Below are 16,055 nucleotides of genomic sequence, written 5' to 3' on the forward strand. Positions count from 1 at the left end.
TTCTCAGTAATACAGTGGATTGCATACAAACAAGGCTATGGATTAGGCGGGTTACCGATGGGATCCACTCTATGCAACCTCTGGGGCCTACATCAAGGAGTGGGAGGCAGTACCCGGCACACATAGTCACTAAAATTCGATCCAGTAGCTCCTCACCTGTGGCATGTGCTCCTTCTTGTATTTTCTAAAGCGAAGCAATTAAAATAATCGACATTCACCTGTAGGCGACCTTCTCTGTTTTTAATTGTAAAAGTACAGAGCTGCAATGCCAGGAACCAACTCATAATGCAAGGTTGGTTTCTTTTCTACTGATTAGCTAGAACAAAGTTGCATAGTCTGTGAGTGATTGGAGGTGTTTTTCTATGAGATCATACTTATTCATCACCTGCACACTCCTTGGAGAGGACATGGCCCCAAATATATCAGAGAAGCACTGATTTGGAGTATACACGTTTGGGGGAAATGAAGAGGGGCAGATGACGTAGTAAATCTGTCAGCTCCTCAAAAGCCTCCTAGCTTTGGGCTGTCCGTCCTGGGTTGTAATGCTTTGATTAGGACTGTTAGGGGTTGAGTGATATGAATCGTAAATAGTGTCAGATAACTCCCAGGAAAACTCAAAACTATTTTGTGTTGGTTGGCAATGGACTCTTTTCTGCTGTTTAAGACTTTCTGCTCCACTGGTTGTACAAGACCTTTTTCAATCTGGAAGATCATATATTTTATGATGAGCTGGACCAAAGGATATTTTGCTGGTTTGGCCCCTAAGCATACTTCCTCAAGGGTTTGGGAAAGCAGATATAAGCGCTCCATGTGCTTGCTCTATATGTGATCATGTTGTCCCTGGCAAAGGATTGTTAATGCTGTAAAACTTTGTTAATTAGTCTTTGGAAAGTGTTGAGCACACCATGCAAGACAAAATACAATACTGTAAATTGGAAGAGTGCTTTTGTGTTAGAAAAGGTGGCCATTTCCTTATCTTCTGGATTTGACTTTACTTGTCAATTAGGTTCAGCGTCGAGAGATATTTAGAGTTGTATATTCTCTCAATCATCTCATCAACTGGGACATTGGATAGACATTGAAACCTAAAATGTAAAAGATCTGGTGGTCTGTACAGAGGCGTTACACTCCAGGTGATTCCCTCACAACGAGGTTTGGTAACCTCATAAGGCTGAATTACTTGTAACTCCAACATCTTTGGGATTGCCCTCTTCATAATTTGCTGGCGTGTTCAAAGAACACTGGCTCCCCATCCCGACTGGGGTCAGGTTCAAACCACATGCTTAGTCTCCAAGGCAACCACTATCGGTACACCAGCCTAACTGACGGCCAAAGTAAAAGCATCAGGCAGCACACGGCCATCTCGCAGTAAGACCATCACCAAACTGGAAAGTAGACTGTCTCGCTAAAAGAAAACTAGGAAACAGACCTTTTCATGCTATGCTATCCTCCAGTACTCTGGAACTCCATCCCAGTGGCAATAAGGACTGCTCCAAATCACCTTTATTTCAGCTATCTTGTTCACAAACCCATCCATATATTAATTTACTGTGATAATCATTTCTAATGTTTAATTGATGGCTTGTTAAGTTATCTCTACCAATGTTCTGCTCTATGGCCCAGAACTTTCACTCATCCTATACAAGGACTAGAGATTGGTAGAGTCACAAACCCTCTGGGATTATCATCTTGACTTGGGACTGGACTAGAATCTATTAATTCTCACAGCTAACAGTTGCCACCGTAGTTTGGTTGTCAAAGTCCTTCAACTAGTTTATGTGATAAACCAGGGAAAAATTCCATTGGTCAGTTTGATGAACCCGATTGTTCAAATCACTGATGACATCTTTGATGAAATAGAGTCTATGCCATTGTCCCTGCAATTTAATATTTAAAATCACACTGAACAATTGTGGGGAATCTTGTGGATACCCAACTAAAAACCTGCCTTAAGTCTCTTACCAGGGGTCCAGGACAAGGCAGATGCTTCCTGTGCCAATCCTGGAGTTGTGTACCCAAGATACTGGACAAAGCAGCCTACCTGCAGGTACAGCACTTCATTGAAGAAAACAAGCTCTTAGGGCTACGTCAATCTGATTTTCGCCCTAGGTATGGAACAGAAACCGCCTTACTTGACCTAAAAAAACAGATGGATGATGCCAGAGACCTAGGCAAACCAGCTCTACTCCTACTCCCCAACCTGTCCACAGCATTTAACCTCCTATACCGCGACGTCCTATGTCACCACCTTTCCACCACAGCCAGATTCACCCCCGACGCTACGACTTGGATCACCTCCTTCCTACAAGCCAGAACCATGCAAGTATTCTCGAACTTGGCCTACGCCTCACCCACCATCATGTTATGTGGAGTTCCACAAGGCTCCTGCCTCTCTCCCACCCTCTACCACATCTTTACTCGCCCACTCTTTCTCATCCTCAACGCTATGGGTATCTCTTAGACAAACTACACGGACGATACCAAGATCCTCCTCACTGGAGAAAGGAAGACTTTCCATCATCAACTCGGACTGTAGACACCTGCGCTGTGTAGTGGTGTGGGTCCCAAGAGTGCTTGTAGCAGTAGTAGCAGAAGAAAAAAAGATGCGAAGTAGAAGCAACCCACAACCGCTCTGATGGTGGAGTCAGTGAATGAAGCTCTGTACTCCATATCATCAGGAATACCTTGCCGATAACTTTAAGCAGCTTAATTGAAGCTCACATGTAAGTATAAAGCGAGTAAGTTGTTTGCAGCTGTGTCAAATGACTATAACAAGGAAATTGTATTCACCGAAGTTAATGGGCTCACCTGAAGAGAAAGCCTTTCTTTTCCACATTGTTATATTTAAACTGTTGCCGAACGGTTGCGCGTCTCCTGTTAAGGGGAACGGTGCTGCCAAGCTTTGAAGAAGCAATAGTTCCCGTAGTGTTACAAGGTTATCTAACATCAAAAAGAAGTCGCACATACGACACTGTGTCTCCCGATTCCTATTAACGTACACTGCTACCTGAATAAAACGGAATGCACACCATTAAGTGGAAGTTTGTCATCAAAATGAAACTGCATGTACCTAAAATTGTTTCTACAGAGAAACTTGCCTTTTGTAACATTGAGAACACTTATTTTAGAAGTTGTGGAAGTTGCTGAAGTCACGAAGACAACACGCTTTGCCCAAGCCAGTAGAAAAAGCCTTACTGAAGTGAAACCAACCCAATTACGAACTAAACACTATTGTTTTAAGATTGTTGAAACTGTTGTACATCCAGAGTCCTCTGATATAAGGGTGACAAGGTTATCCAAGAGTGGTATTACAGCTTTGGGGTAACTACTGAAAACAAGAAGGTGTATATGAAGCTGGGAAAGGGAGTTGGGTGTTTGTCTTAATCTGTGGCACTGATACTGTTAAAATTGAGAGAGTAAAGCAGTCTGGACGCAAAGACAGATTTTGTGGTAGCTGCAAGATGGATAGGAAAGGCAAAGAGACTGCCATTCCCATCATGCAAGAAAGAAGAGTGCCTTGCCAACCTAAAGAGGTCCAAGAAGTATTTTTTAAGTTGCCTAAATACTTTATAAATATCACATTGAAGCAGAAGCAGCAAAACTGTGGTTGTGTATATTTTTGACAGAACATTATTATTTGAATGTAATAGAAGCTGTAGCAAACTGTGAGGCTAAGGAGCCTGTCTCACAGATGATTGGCAGAAGGGAGTTGCAAAGAGAGCAATCCCTCAGAAGAAGCATCCTGACAAATTGTATTCAAGACGCTGCAGAGATCACAAGAAGAGAAGTTGTAATTGAGCAGGAATGGTATGTATATTCTGAGCCCTATCCATTCTTTCCTGGAAGGAGGTTATTCAGGAATGCCATTGGTGCTGTCTTCTTTGTGTGGAAATTGGAAAGGGAATCTTTTCATCAAACAAAGAAGGAACTGTTACCAGTGGATTTTTGTTTGAGTGTACTTTTGTTTCTTTGGAGCTTTTCAAGAACTGATTGAAGGCTTTCTTTTTTTCTTTGGGAGAAATTGACTTTGGACATTTCTAGGGGAACAAGATCTACCAAGGAGGAGTAGAAGTCATCCAAGACACTGGTTAGTTGGTAGTCTTTTATTTATGTTGTTTATGTTTTGTTTTGATTGTTCTGTTGTTTAGTGTGAGTGCCAGTGTGTGTATGCTAGGAGATGTTGCTTTAGATTCTAGACTAGGTGGGAATTCCCTGGTAGAGTAGGCCTAGTTAGGTTTTGTTTGCATTTCATGGTTAAAATAAAATGTCAAAGACTGATAAAACTACACACAGCTGTCCGCCTGGCATGTCTGACGCCAAGAAACCATTTCAAAATGAACAATGAGATACATAGTCAGGAAGAGGCAGTTTAAACAGAAAGTCAACATTCTTTTGACTAATGTAAATACAATTGGACTTTGTATGAGTTAGGATGCGAAAGCTGAAGGAGTCACTAGTGCTAATTGAAATAGGTTTTCAATGTGATGATATATACACAGAGGAGTATGTGAATCAGCAGTTGTGTATGAGTCTAACATGTCGCAGGTTCAGTAGAAATTGAAGGGAATTAAGATTTCCAAGATGGTTGACTAAACACCTGTTATTGAAGAGTTGAAAGGCAGAAAGGGGTAGCCATGTTTCACTTTCCCATAAAGTGTTCCCTTTGAGACAAAGAAGAACACTGGAATAGTAAATGGACGACTTAGTACAACCCAATTTTTCTCTTAAATAAATGCATCCGTGGGCTCCTTCCCTAAAGGAGGCATAGAGTCTGTGGTGCAGAACGTTCAGCTATGAATGCAAAGCCCAGAAGATTGGTTCTGGAAGTAGATTGTGGGTTAATAAATCTGATTGCACAACGAATTGCTTAGTTCTTGTAATGTCCTATGTCAGTATGCATTGGTATGTGAAGGGAAGGAGATGTGTTATGTCTGTCTTGAGAGTGAATGATGTCATAGGTAAAATGTTTATGGATGAGTTGGAATGTTGTTCAGTGTGTGTTCCACCAATGGCAGTTGATACCATGTAGCCTGGCTAGTGGGAGCCAGTGGGCTCACTCTCTGCTCCTGTCCTTGTCCTGTTAACTGAAGTACTTATTTGATGTGACTAAATAAGTCTGCCTTACCTGTGCTGACTGAAGGACTCTCAATCTTAACAACTGGCGACTAGGTGGTCCTGATCTGGGCTCAAGAGGTTAAGCAGATGAAGGAGATGAAGGAGAGACAAGACTTATGCTGCAGCATGGACTTATAGACTCATGACTGAACTAACAAAGATTATTTTTTACAGTAGTGATGTGTGGTGTGGATCAGTGGTATGTCTGAGTAAAATAGATTTAATGTTTTTTTGAGGATTTGCAGGTTGCTGTTATAAGCACTTTTAGTGAAGTTCCCAACAGATTGTATTTTAAACGAGTTTAAGTGAAGTTTTTGATAGGATGCTTTTCTGATATTGGAGTGATGAGTGTGCAATTTGTGTTCTGTGTCATTGAGTAACCTGATGAATTGGGTAACCACGCATGTGCATTCATGGCGTGCTTGAGGTGTGTTCACCTTGTTAGTTTCCTATGATTGTTTGTTCATTTCTGCACAGAGTCAGCGTTCCTGCTTTCCTTGCTCAATACTACTTGTGTTATGGCAGAGATGTTATCTGATATGCCACGCCTGGTGTGCGTGTACGAGAGTGTTTTCTTTAAGAGCTGTTGTCTCCCATTATGGTACATGGGTTTAGGGGACGCAAAACTTGTGTGTGCATGTGCAGTGTTACCCTGGTGTAATTTGGGACCTATTTGTTGTGTAGTGCCGGTGGTTTAAGGCACTAGTTTTACGGGTACCAGTGGCAAAAGGCATGCCAGCTTGCTGAGTTCTGGTCAGAGGTGTTCCAGTGGTAAAAAGCACTCATTTTGTTGCTTGCTGGAATTTTAGGAGTTTTGCTGGGGTCGTTGCTTAATACCATTTCAGGGTGACGGGGTTAGGGTCGTACTCGTAGCCCAGCTGCCCAATTGTGGAGGTTTCACGCTGTCAATGTAATGACAAATTGTGTCCATCTTTAATCTTTTTATTGTTATCAGCACTGTATGGTACTAACATACCTATGGTGCATGCCTTGCGAACATCAAGGTGTTGAGTTGGCACTCAGCACCCGTTTACCACTTATTTGCTCCTGGGAAGTAGTTTCGTTCTTGTTGGTTGCTTGTTTGTCTGGCTAACAAACATGCACTGGTGGTTGTATAGCTTTGCTGTCCTGTAGGGCACACTGTTTGTTTGTGATGTTGTGTGGTTCATGAAATATCTTTTGAGTTTTGGTTGTGCTTCAATCTTTGTTGGTATGTCATGATTCATATTATGTGTGCTGTATTGTGACTGTGTGCTGCTGTGGAATGGTGACTGGCCGGTGATGGCCCTGCCGTGAGTTGTGATTCCGGTGGATTTTTAGGTACACCATGGTTGAGTGGTTTGCTTGTGTGTCAGTGCCCGCTGTGGGAAGTTGTTCATAGGGGTGGCCGCTCTAGACTCCTCGTGGCAGCAAGGGGTATAACGAGGTTGGAGTTACGGGTGGTATGGGAGTGTTAGTGTGGTGGGCCTCAGTGAGCAGGGTATGTATCTGGGGGAGGCAGTGATGGATAAAATGAGTTAGTTTTTTGTTGGAGGGTTCTTTGCAATTGTTGCATTGTTTGGCCCAAGCCTGCTGCAGGATAGTTAAGTTAGGCTCTTTTGGTCGATTTCCCTCCGTGCTTAGCTGTTGGTGTTGTTGGATCGGGTGGCATGTGTGTAGCGTGGTGAAGTGTTCATAGTGTGGTGTGATTCCAGTCTATAAAGTAGAGGAGGTGTGTTATGCCTTGGTTGGTGTGTATCTTATGTGAAGGGAAGGAGATGTGTTATGCCTTGTGTCTGTGTGCATTGGTATGTGAAGGGAAGGAGATGTGTTATGCCTTGTGTCTGTGTGCATTGGTATGTGAAGGGGATGGATATGTGTTATGTCTATCCTGAGAGTGAATGATGTCAGGAAGTGAATGATGGCACAGGTGGAATGCTGATGGATGAGTTGGAATGTTGTTCGATGTGTGTTCCACCCATGGCAGTTGATACATGTAGCCTGGGTGGTGGGAGCCAGTGGGCTCCCTCTCTTCTCCTGTCATTGTCCTGCCATCTGATGGGCCTGTATGGTGTAACTAATAAAAAGAAACCTATCTGCCTTAGCTCTGCTGCCTTAAGAAGTCTCACTCTTAACAGTTCTTCATGCCATTAAATGTATTGCTGAATGCCGATATGTACACATGTGCAGGATGCATTGTTAAATGAGGTTAAACATCTGTTGTTTGCCAAGACACTCACTGCAGAAGTGCTGGGGATGTTGGTGGGTTTCTGTTTAAAAAAATACTATCTTTGTTTCTTATTTATGTTGCTGCCTAAAATTGGGATTGCATGGACGCCCATAGAATTATCTGTTCGCAGGAGCCAACAGAAAAGATGTCTGCTTAAGGGATCATAGGCACTTGTTTGTCCATGAATCTAGAAACCTTTCACCCAATCAGATGGGTCCCGAGCCTTACCGCATCGCATGCCATTATGTTATGTTGGGTTCAGCGATACATGTTGCGTCTTTTCACTTTCAGATGGGAATCTCCAACAGGCGCTTCTCCCTTCTCTGGGGCTAATTGCAATATTTCTGCTGGGTATAATTGAACTGTGTAAACACGCAGTTTACTGGGAATGCCAATCTAGGAGCTTACTGGAAATGTCAAACTGCAAGCTTACTGGAAACATCAAATTAGGAGTTTACTCGGAATGTCAAACTGGGAGCTTATAGGAAATGCTGAAGTGGATCTTTACTGGGAATTTCAAGCTTGCTTGGAGTGTCAAAATGGGAGCTTACTGGAAATGTCAAGCCTACCAGTAATAACATGACATGACTCGTGCCATGACATCAGATATATATTGATAGTGTGTGAGCATGTGGGTATGCGTGTTAGAGTGTTTCTGAAAATGGGTGTTATTATGAGTGGGTAATGGAATGTGAGAATGAGTGTAACAGCAAGCGAGGACTAAAGTGTGTGTGGTGGGGAGTTTGTCAGTGTTAGAATGAATGTGAATGCGTGCATGTGATAGCGAATGTGAGTTTCACCTATGCATGTGAGTGTGTACGAATTTGAGCATTTGAGACTGTGTGCGTATCAGAGTTAGAGTGTTAGGGTGTGTGTATGAGTGCGAGTGTTTGTGAAGTGAGAGTGTGAATGTTAGTGTGAGTGTGTGGCAGTAATAGGGACAAGGAGCGTACCATGTTGCAAATAAGGAACAATGTGGTGTGACATGGGGTAGTGTCATTGGAAGTGTAGAGGCCACCATGACAATGTACGTATCTTCACTGTGCTTAATCGGTGCAATACAGGCATATATTGAGGTTGGCAGCACTGTTTTCTGGAGACAGTTTAGATGTCATCTACATTGGGCCAGAACATCTTTATGTCTGTTTATACATTTCTGTGCTAGTGTTGCATCAGCAATATGCATAATTATGCTGGCATTTTCTAGAAGAAATGCATATCCCAGTGGGATAATGTTAATCTAATGAATTTAAAAATGTAATGTCTTTGACTCAAATATGGAGTCTGTATGAAATGCATTCTGGGTGCAGCAGTGGACATTTGACTCCAAGCCTCGGTGAAAGCTTCAGTTCTGAACATCGTCTGCGCTTTCTGAAACAGTAGAAAACCACCCTTTTTTAGTTCGGGCCAGTCAATGTTTGTTTTGCATTCAGCAAGGAGCCAAAAGTAGTTCTTTCAGCTCCCATGAGAAACAGAGGTTGTTTACAGGTCCTGGCATTCGGCACATACACTTGCCGGGTATCTGTGAAATGCTATTGGCAGTTGACCTCTCTGGAAAATGAGTGTCCTGCATGAGATTCAGGGACACTGAATGAGGTTGGCAGAGAGAGACACAATCACTTCTGCTGGGCTGAGAGAAGGTAGACGTATCTTGTCCAGTCGGTTCCCGTTGTGTCGGTTTTCTCTTTGCCAACCTGGGGTTGGGAAGCTGTCTAGTGAAATTCATAGCAGGGATGAAGTGAAGTGCATATTTGCCAACAGCGAGATAACCGTTGCTACATTTTTCTTCGTATTCATAACATTTATGAGTTAATAAACAGCCAGATAAGCGCAGGTTTTATAACCTGTTTGAGAGAGTGAATGAGTTCTTGCGTTCCAAAAAGCACACTGCCTTCTTTGTTTGTGTATGGGGGAAAAACTATAAGACTTTCATGCACTTATTTTGGGGGAACAGAACAGTTTTGTTTACACTGGCATTATCATTTTCTGAGAGCAGCATAAACAACAGTATGAGAATCCTTTTACAGTTAATGACATTTGCTACAAACATAGTCCTTAAACATCAGTGTATCATGGCCACCTTTTAAATTAACATCTATCTAGCCGACCTACACAACTTCTTGGCAGGGGCTCACAGATATATGTTGTTTGGCAACGACATTGTAATATTAGTCCACACTCTTATTGGAATACAAAGCCATTAGATAAATGATCTTGCTATGTGAACATTAATCACTAGGTGATTAATGCAGCAAAAATTACAATTATCTTCTTGAGCAAGCACGTGTTGATCAATCGTGAAGCACACCACCGCCAGAAAACCAATACTTGGGTTTGGAGATATTTTCTGGTAGGTCTGACATTCATTTGCAACTTTCAGATGCAATAAATTGGTCGCATTAGGAGCAAGTCTGCATGCAATTGATGGTAAAATTGGAAGATTTTCTCTTATTCCCATTATCAGGCTTTACAACCAGAAATGTGTTCTGTCTATAACATATGGCTTATAACCCATAACCTCTACAGTACATTTTTGGGATGTTGCCTAGTATTTCCCAAGAATTCAGCTTCATCACCAAATGAAATAGACTTGACTTCCTTGACTTCCTTAAGTAACATGATTACAATTCGAAGGGGTAAATACTTCCTAAATATCATGGTTTCTTAAGAAGGCGATATTAGAGATTTAAGAAAAAGGGCTATGTTATTAAAACAGCCCAGAAGCCTACGCATTGCTAGCGGGGAAAAAGAACAAACTCTTTTTCAGGCCTATAGATTTTAAGTATAATAATGAACAATAGAGAGAAATATTACTGTTTTTAAGAATAAAGCCACAAGATGAGATTGGCTGATTTACTGGCAGACGCTGGAAGCAAAACCAGTTTCACAGATTGCAACAATGCATCCTCTTGTCCTGTGACCATAAGGTGGTATGTGGTGGCATAATGGGGCGCAGGTTTTTGCTGGTCATTAGATTCAAATGATACAGGCTAGGGTACAGGCTCGGGAGGACAGATCCTTTTTGTGGCATAAACTCTCAACTAAACTTTGTAAAGAAGATCATCCCTAAAACAGTTCAGACATATGATAGGTCAATTTCATGTCCTTCTGTAAAGATCCGCAACACTGCAGCCTGCAAATGCTCGTCGCTTACTCAGTGCTGCTCTCTGCAGTGTCAATAGTCATCAAGTAGCTCATTGGTTGTATGTGTCAGCCCCCAAGATCAGATCCACTAAGCCAGCCCAGTGCAAATGTATATGGCCCGGAGTATGAAATGATATTTTATTTATATCGCGCTCGTACATAAGTGTTTGAGTGCGACCAGGCAAAGGGAGGGGAGCAGGGGAGAACAAAAACAACGATCTTACTATAGGCCCAGTGACATTGAGAACGCGCAAGTGCATGGAGAAGGGAAAAGTAGGAAAGTGCATGGAAGGGGGATAAAGTGGAAAGTGCAGAGGAGAGAACAGAATAAATAATAATAAATAAATAAAGGCGATAAACAGTGGTAGTGCAGCCGGCAAGTGGCAAAGTGCTAGGTTGGTTAAATAGGGTGTATCTGATAAGTGCAGAAGAAGAGTGGGAGGGGGACTGTATGGGTGCTGATACAGGCCCCCAGTGCAAGAGTGCAAGAGGTGGCCCGGAGGCAGTGCAGGAGGGTGGCAGGGTGAGCAGGTACCTGGCCCAAAGGACAGAGGATGGACAGGTGCACGGTGCCGGGGGAGAAAGCAGATCAGCAGGGGAGAAGAGGGGCAAAGGCAGAAGCGAAGAGGAAGGTCTTGAGGTAGATGGTTCTCCTCAAGTATGCACAACAGGCCATTGTTGAGGTGGCACAGTTGCCGTTGCCTGTACGGTACTTATGAACTCCCAAGACAATGGCAGTCATTTCCTCTCACTAAGGCAATTCATGGGGGAAAGGTTAACTGTTTTTTTTGATCTTTAAAGAAAAAAAGGGGGATGACCGCACAAAAGAAAAAACACCCTTCAGCACCCACCAGACATCTATGGGATATTTGTTTTAAAGGTGAAGCCCAGGTGAAGGCATTTAACAGTGGTGGAAACAGACACCCAGTGGTTTTGTCTGCAGACCATGGGGCTCTCTCGTCAGGTTGTCATGAGCTCTCCGAATGGAGCTCAAGGTCACACATGGGCTTGCATTAGACATTTAGATGTATATTGCTATCACACGTAATAGGAATGCAGATCGTTTATCGATTTTTGGAAACATACATGTTGTCACTTGTTTCAGCCTCTCTGGAATGTCAACATTGCATGTGGTTTTGAAATTGTAACATTTGCATGCAGGCTTTGATTTAAGGTTTTAGTGAATGGTATTAAAAATACGTATAGCCTATCAAATCCTAAACACATCAAACATTTACAACACCTTCTGTGTCAGATAAAGGGCGTGGATGTACACATTCTCAGTAAAGCCTCTGGTACTGTGGGAGGGATTAATCAAATGATGGCAATGATTGATTGGGGCGTGCACCAATCTCTGGCACTGGCGAAAGGTTTAAGATGGCCTTATGTGTCCAGCCTGTGTGGAAGGCAGTGCATGTTGTGGGTCAGTGCACACAACCTACCTGAAACATCGGTTCTGTGAAAAGTTAAAGCTCTCTTGATTTCATCAAATGAATTCCAGGAATCCCGGCGTCGGAGGAAGCCTTTCAGTGCTGTCTCCAGCCCTCTGGAAACATGACAGAAAGAGCCATTATTGATTGCACAGCAACACATCACAGAATATAGTCTGCTAAACAGGATGATTGCTCAATTGCCGTTTTAACAACATCAACAGTTTCTGATATCGTGCATCAAAATGTGTGTGTGTTGCTACTGACGCCGTCCATATTTGGACCTGGCATAGCATGACCAAAACAGTACACATTTTTATATATGTTCTCAAATATCGCTGATAAGGGGAGTTATCTTGAGACCATATCATCCAATTATTCTGACGCCCCCATCCTATGTGACAAGGCAGTGGGAAGAGCAATTAAGTTCTGTTGCATAGAAACAGGGTTGGGCTACCGCAGGGTCCTCCCTTAGCAAGGACCCACCCAGAAGAGTGTTCCTGTGCTCAAGGACATGCTCATACTATGATGCTCAGTCTGGAGACTGAATCTCAAAAAGGGAAATAATGGTTAGCGTTTTCCAGGGCATGGCTACTCACATGCAACATCATCGACCCAGAATTCCCCTGCAGGGCCATTTTAAGGAATGTTGGGGTCTGGGCATAGACACATTTGCGTGGATACTCCCTTCCACTCCAGGTCAGACTGGCTTGAACCAGAATAATAAACAAGAGGCATTTCAATGACAACATTAGCAGTCCGCTGCGACGGTACGGGACACATGTGACACATTTTAACAAGCATTGGCAAAGTCAACAGTTGTGTGTGGTCATGAGATAGGCATTTGCCACACACGACCATAATGGTAGCACCTGGGCATAAGATGGCAACAGCTGGAAAATGGTTTGAGTAGCTGTGCATATAATAGCAGTGCATAACTATAAACAAGTTAAAATCTGTTGACTTTTCAATGCTTGTTTTCACCAGACCCTTAGAGCGAGGTTATGCATACTGCTTATAAATCAAGTGGCTGAAGGCACATTTGGTAAGCCATGTTTATTGCACCAGTAACACATTTACAATTTCAAGTAAGATATTCATTCTCAGAAGACTGTTTAGAAAGAACACTGGCAAGCCCAAGTTTGACGTTACAGCTTGAAAAGGCTCGCTCACAGAGATTCTAGGAGGATGAGTTTGGGGAGTGGAAGAGCTGGTAGTGGGTTGGAATGGCCATAGGCATTAGTATGGCAAAGGGTAGGCAGTGGGTGAATAAATAACTAAATGACACCTACAGGCTGAGTATCCCTCTCCTCACATCCCATCTGCCTTCATGCCGTACTCCAATGCAACTAATAATAGCAGCCACGAGGAGGGGGTAGTTGTGGATGCACTACACAGATCAGTAGCCACATGAAAAGACATGACATGACATGACATGACAACTTGACATGGCAATTTTGATACGTTAATCACCACAAAAATACACGAATTGACCAAGATCACACATATTGGTTATGATGTGAAGCTGGGATTTTAGCCAATCTGCAGTTTCTGTAATTGACACATTGGGCCTCATTATACATTTGCCAGTATCCTGCCGGTAATTGCGGCTGGATACCAGCAAACTGATTTACCGTTTCCACCGCCTGATATCCTGAAAGTTCAAGAATATTCCAGATACCCTTTCCATTGAGTCCCATAGGACTCTGTTGAGGTGATTGCCGGTATTCCCGGTACCGGTATTACCAGTGCCTGTAATATTGGCAGTTCTTTGCCAGTGGGGGCCTGATTTACCTCCAGGTCTTGGCTGGAGGTAAATCAGTGACCACCGTCAAACTTGTAGTTTTGCGATGAGGTAAAAGTGCCGGTCACGGAATTACCAGAACTTTTTACCAGCACTTTTTAAGCACCGCAAAATGTATAATGAGGACCGTTGTTTCCCAGTTCTTACCATAGAGCAAGGTAGAATTATTTGTGAATGTTTGACTTTCATGAACTACCCTGTTTTGAACAACTGATTTGGAAAGTACACAAATCGCAGAATAACCTGAGTTGACTATATTTAAGAAGAAACAGATTATAGAAGCACGTTACACAAAAGTAGAATTATTCCAGCTTCATGTTTTCCATCATCAAGGTTAGTGTAAAAGTACTAGAATATCAATTGATGTGGGTCTAAACTATTTCATCTGGGGGTTTTATTGTAATTTAAAGCTTTAAAAAAACAACAACACTCAGACAGAAGCAACTCATTATTTGTGTTAAATATGCACACCTGAAAAGAGGCCTGTGACATTTGGCCAGCTCTCTTCTGTATATGAGCCCTTCACTCAAATGCCCTACATAAAAACAACGACCAGGCAACAGGCTAAACATTAGCAACAGTATATGAGAAGGCAGGCCTTCCCACGGAAGGTAGTGGCATAACATGATCTGTCCAGGGTCACTGCATCGTCGTCTCGCCAAGCCACGATATGAGCCTCAGCACTTTGGCTTCACACTCTTGAATTTGACTACCTAATCACCTTTCCCGACTAACACTTTATGCTCTTTACTTGGGTGGGTGCTAGTTTTTACAACCCTCTTTTGGAGAAATGAAGCTCTAGACCTGCGCCATGCTGATGCTATGTTCCTTTTTATAGCTTGTGCTGTCTAATGAGGGACACTGTTTTGTGACACAGCAGGTGTTACTATCACAAATGTATACATGGGAATTTATCAACCTCAGACATTGGAAAGGTTGAGTGTACCTTGCCAGAAATCGGCACTTGATATCTGGCATAGGAACGTAAATATCTGTAATACCTGTTTACCACACTGAGCTACCATCTCAAACAAATTGTGGCATTTAAATTCATCAATATGCATTTCAATTTTCAGGATTGCACGTAATCAGTACATTGCACACAGAAGGGTGAGAATGCTACAGGGGTTGTGCATTAGTGAACGGACAAACTGGTGAACATTCCCGAAATTGTGTGCATTTGAAGTAAGTGCAGAGGATGCGCTCTTTTCATTTAAACAACGTGAAGTTGTGAAAGAAAATCCAGGCAGTAGTTGTAGCACTGTAGCAGAGCACCATAAAACATCTTGTTTTGTAAACAATGGGCACTGACTTTTTTGAACCAGGCAGCCATGTGCCCCCTACCTCCCCCGAAGGTGGGGGCCCAGGTTTAAAAGCCTATTTTGCCTTCCCATAAAGATGTCTCTCAACCACTGCATACCGTGCTCTGTTTCTTCCTAGCTAGGTTGCACTTTATACATCCCATACATGCATAGATATATATAAATACATACCTTCATACATATATTACCTATGTGCATACGTAGGAATGCTTGATATATGGTCATTGGACTATTGGCAAAGACCTAATGGTCCTCGAAGGCAGATCCTCGCTTATGGTCCATTATGTTATGTGACTTATTCAAAGAAATAAGCAGGGACTGTATAATACCTTCCTCTTGTTGTCAAAGCTACATTGTACTGATTTTTCAATAAACCGGAAGGAGAAACCGGGTAATTATCGACCCTTCGCCTTACTCAATTCGACAAGTAAAATCTTTGCTTTCCTTCTCTTACAAGACTTGGAGAATGGGCAGATGACATGAAAATAATATCAACGTTTCAAACAGGCTTCAAAGGAGGGCTGGGCCTGCTTGCTAAACAGGCTTATTGTAAATATTCAGCGACAGGCTTCCACGGAGGGAAACAATCCACTCTGTATGGCTTGTGTTGATTTAACATCAGCTTCTGACAGTGTTAATAGAATTCACACATTTGACAAATTCATCTTGTGGGGTACATTTAAAGACCAAAGCAGAATCCCCCTACCACCACAAAACGCATTGAAACAAGGCCACAATGGTGGCTGTGTTATGTTCTCCTTGGCCCATGTGTGGCGAGCTTTGAACATTGCCACCCCAAAGAATGGCTGCGTTTGTTTTTGCTTCAAATCAAGCACAAGAAAATGACCTGAATTCAAGAGGGAATTGTAATTTGTTCCTGCTTTCATTGCCAACACCACAAAGTTTTGTTGCATTTAAACACAGCCCTGCGTGGGTATTTCATCTCATTGCCATGAAGTGAGGTGTTTTCACTGATAAAGTCCATGAAGAGCAAAGAATTCTGTTTCAGTCAACACAGCTTTTTGTTTCCT

At 42.6% G+C, this 16,055-nt stretch overlaps 1 protein-coding gene across 1 annotated transcript in view; it reads right to left on the reverse strand.

Annotated features, from left to right (window-relative positions):
- The window catches only part of LOC138568611 (polyunsaturated fatty acid lipoxygenase ALOX15B-like), a 419,375-nt gene that overhangs the window by 243,967 nt on the left and 159,353 nt on the right, over positions 1-16,055 (reverse strand). The window contains exon 5 of the mRNA XM_069646447.1: positions 11,911-12,014. Within this exon, the coding sequence (XP_069502548.1) occupies positions 11,911-12,014 (104 nt within the window). The remainder of the gene's footprint in view (positions 1-11,910; positions 12,015-16,055) is intronic.

The sequence above is a fragment of the Ambystoma mexicanum genome, chromosome 1p, assembly GCF_040938575.1.
Source record: "Ambystoma mexicanum isolate Mex_15411 chromosome 1p, UKY_AmexF1_1, whole genome shotgun sequence".
In the NCBI taxonomy this organism is placed as follows: Eukaryota; Metazoa; Chordata; class Amphibia; order Caudata; family Ambystomatidae; genus Ambystoma; species Ambystoma mexicanum.